Here is a 3542-nt window from a genome sequence, read left to right as displayed (position 1 = left end):
GTTTTCTACCAACAGCCAGAGTAATGCTTTCAAGACGTAAGATTGATTGTCATTTATTGGCTTAAGACCCACCCCACCAGTGTCTTCCTCTCTCACTCAGGATAAAATCCAGGTTCCTCGTCCCGGTCCACAAGGCCCTGTGGGACCAACCTGCTACCTCTCTGGCCTCATTTGCCCCCCCACTTCCTCGCTCCCTCTGCCCGGTCCCTGGCCTCCGTGCTGCCCCTGGACCAGTCTGGAAACACGCCTGCCTTGGGGAGGGTGTGCTTGTTGTCCCTTCGGCCTGCCCGATGCCACCCTGTTGGAGAGCCTCCCCCGACCAACCTCTTCAGCACCCTTGGCATTCTCTGACCTCTCACCCTAATTCTGCCCAGCACTGACCACCGCCTGACATCATATTTACGTGTGTGTTGTTGTCCATCTCCTCACCACTAACAGCCCAGAGGAGCTCTAGAGCCCAGCACACAGCAGGTGCTCAGCAGCCGGGCAGGGGCCACGGCGGAGACGGGAAGAGCCCAGTGCACACGGCCCCAGTCTCTGCGCCACCACATACCTGCTGCTGGCGCTTCTGGGCAACTTTGGACAACCGTCTAGGCTTCAGTTTCCCTCTCTGTAAAACCTACCATGAAGGACTTTTAGGAAATTTAGGGATAATACATTTAAAGTACTTGAGGCATGGTCAGTACTCAGTAAAATGGGGACTAAAAAGGCCACTTGATTGCCCTCTAGGCCTGTTCCCAAGGAGTTAATAGTTCTGTCTCTGCCTGCCCCAGGATGGAGGGCTGATGCATCAGATGAAGTAACACCATTAAAAGGAGTACTGATTCCGTTCTCCACGTCGTATGTCCCAGGGTCCCCTAAGCGCTGTTTCTGAATACGGCCAGTTCTCCTCCATCCCCAGGACCTTCCAGTTCCCTAACAAAGCTCCTCAGATGATGGCCATCTTTGAGCAGGTCCTGCAGGTTGAAACGCTCCCCCAACCCTGCTTTGGATCCAGGTGGCCCCCATGTGGGAAAGTACAGGTGCTTGCTGGGTATGTGTATGTCTGTCTGGACCTTATGAGTCATGGGCCCCATGGATCCTGCTCTGACAAAGAACCCATTTTTGTGAGGTGGGCAGCCCTGGGCAGGCTAGGTGGTGGCTCCAGTGGGGTTTTCCTGGCTGGTAAGGGAAGGTGGCTAGAATAGTGTGCGCCACCAGGGGGCGCCAGAGGTTGCTCAGCGCTTGTGAAGACTGACTGTTGGTTTTTTTTTTTTAAGGTGTCTCTCTTTCCTTCCTCTCAGGTCTAGGGTTAGGCAGTGGAAGAGGCACACGCACCTTGCAGGAAAGCATGGTGCTAGTTCTCTCCTACCTATCAACCTTCTGGGTGCTGCCCGTCCAAGCAGGGCCCCATTACGAGACTGGAGGTCAGGCTCCCAGGCTCAGAGTTCTTTATTGATAAGCACTAGTGAACCCCTCGCCCCGTAAGCTCAGCCAGTTCTGCCCTCAGATTCCCAGCCTGAGGTGCGGAGTACATCTTTGCCTCTTCGGTCTTCTGCCTTCTGTCGGAGTCTGGTTCTTCCCAAAGCTGTGCCTAATTTGCCACATCATCCCAAGGACCACAGTGTTCAGGTCAGGCACGTGGCAGCTTCAGAAGGGTCATGGCCAGGTCCTCGTCCTCAGAAACCACTCTCCACGTAGGAGGTGCTTGGCTTCGGCTGTGTCGGATCTCAGAGGGGGCACTGGGAGCCTGCTGGTCGGACCTCCACATTCAGCCTCTTCCCTTCACTGTGAACCTCTTTCCTGCCAAATGTTCTCCACAGCAGAGCTGAGCCGAGGGGCAGCAACTGGTTCTAGCTTGTGTCTGGAGGTCCTCAAGTAGTGGGCGGGAGGTCTAAGGTGGTGCTTCAGAGGGGATAGAGATGCCAGAGGCTGTGCGAGGGGGTGTGGGATGGAGGGAAAAACCCGCATCAGTTAAGTCTCTTGATCGGCTCTCACCAGCCCCAGCTCTTGGCCACGGCCTCTGGTCCTTGGCCAACCTCTCAGTATTAAATAGTCCCTTGGGCCCTAGTGTACCCTTCCTTCACCATTAGCTCAGAGATAAGTATTAAGGCAAGCTTCTGCCTCCTGAGCGCAGCACCTTGTAGAACCTTCTTGCCTGCTCAGCGAGGATCCCCCAAGGCTGCACCTATTTCTTCCTCCGGTCAGGACGGCCCCCATCCAGGGCCAGGCGGTGCCTGGAGAAGTCCCTGGCTCCCCTGAGAGCCCCCCACCGGCCTCTGACCTGCACTGGAAGCGCGGATCACCGGGGTGGGTCTGCAGCACCTGCCACACTTCTTGGGGGGGCTCTAAGCCCATCTGCTCTGCGCGATGCCAGCGTTGCAGCCGTGTGATCCCTGCGGGGGTGGAAAGAAGACAGTGGGGCCTCGTGGGGGGCAGGGAAGCGTCCAGGCTAGAGAGTGTGGGTGGAGGGGTGTGTCAGGACCTCCACACCCCTGGTTTCCAGACACAGTGCTGAGAGGGTCAGGCAGGGGCTGGGGCTGCTTGGGTGCCGAGTGGGTGGCAGGACTGGCTCCGGGATGTGCTCTCGGGGCCTGAGGGGGCTCTCACCTGTGCAGGGCCCATACTGCCAGGCCAGGTCAAACTGCCTCAGCAGCTCCATCTCCGCTTCATCCACGCTCAGGGGCTGGGGCTCTTCCCCTGCAATGACATGCTGCTCCTCAGGCCTGCCCAAGCCTGTGCCCTGCCGGGCTGGTCCCCTGCCCCTTGCCTCACAGCTGACCCACTGTTCCCCAGCCCTCACCGCCCCTTTGCCTCTGCTGTCCACTGCCAGGTCTGGTGTAGGAAGCAGAGGACATACTTCACTTCCCCTTCCATTGCCCACGTTCTCTCGTGTCCCTCACATCCACTCCTCCCGCCCTCCCACACCTCAGAGACCTAGCTCTGGTGCCAGCTCCCCCTTGCTGTGCCCAGCGGAGCCCTCCCTCTTCTTCACTACAGGGTAGGAGTCAGTGATGAGCCGTTTCCGGCCCATGGCGGCCACCCAGGCAGGCGGAGAAGGAGGCGACTGCCGGGAAGGAGAGACAGGCCAGCGGGCACGAGAGAGACAGCTGCAGAGAGAGAGAGAGTGAGAGAGGGCTGGGGCCAGAGAGCAAGCCTGGGGCCAGCGATGGGCAGACGGATGACCCAGACAAACAGAAAGGAAGTCCGAGGGTTCCAAGGAATGACGCCTCTCCCCCACCCCCACAGGCATGCAAACAGCAAAGACCTAAGCCAATGGGAGGCCGCCTCTGTGGGGCAGGGCTTATCCCCAGCCAATGACAGGTGGTGCAGGCAGAGGGGGCGGGGCATCTGATGCAGCTGCGTTCTGGGGGAGAAGGGGTGAGGCTGGGGTGGGGGACCTGTCATGATATCGCCAGACTGCACCACCTCCTCCTGCCCCCCCCACTGGTCTACAGCGGGTCTCTGGGGACTTGCAGAGTGTTATCCTCAGCCTCTCACTTCCCGTTTTCCCTTCCTAGGCAAATGTTCTTTTCAGCCTCACTAATCCCCGTGGCCGGTGT

General features: G+C 58.7%; 1 protein-coding gene across 1 annotated transcript; it reads right to left on the bottom strand.

Annotated features, from left to right (window-relative positions):
• Positions 1–1057: 1057 nt before the first annotated feature.
• Positions 1058–3210, bottom strand: POLD4 (DNA polymerase delta 4, accessory subunit). Its single transcript, XM_079930375.1, has 4 exons — positions 2917–3210; positions 2590–2679; positions 2264–2375; positions 1058–1911 (listed from the first exon to the last, which is right to left on the bottom strand). The coding sequence occupies exons 1-4, from the start codon at positions 3011–3013 to the stop codon at positions 1887–1889; spliced, it is 324 nt and encodes a 107-aa protein (XP_079786501.1). The 5' UTR covers positions 3014–3210; the 3' UTR covers positions 1058–1886.
• Positions 3211–3542: the final 332 nt, after the last annotated feature.

Source organism: Stenella coeruleoalba, assembly GCF_951394435.1.
Source record: "Stenella coeruleoalba genome assembly, chromosome: 8".
Classification (NCBI taxonomy): Eukaryota; Metazoa; Chordata; class Mammalia; order Artiodactyla; family Delphinidae; genus Stenella; species Stenella coeruleoalba.
This window is presented reverse-complemented; position numbering and strand designations above follow the sequence as displayed.

Coding starts and splice junctions, on each gene's coding strand:
- POLD4 (XM_079930375.1), bottom strand. CDS start 3,013: ATGGGCCGGAAACGGCTCATCACTGACTCCTACCCTGTAGTGAAGAAG. Junction 2,680..2,916: donor GGAGCTGGCACCAGAGCTAG/GTCTCTGAGGTG, acceptor ATGTCATTGCAG/GGGAAGAGCCCCAGCCCCTG. Junction 1,912..2,263: donor GATCCGCGCTTCCAGTGCAG/GTCAGAGGCCGG, acceptor CCCCTCGCACAG/CCTCTGGCATCTCTATCCCC.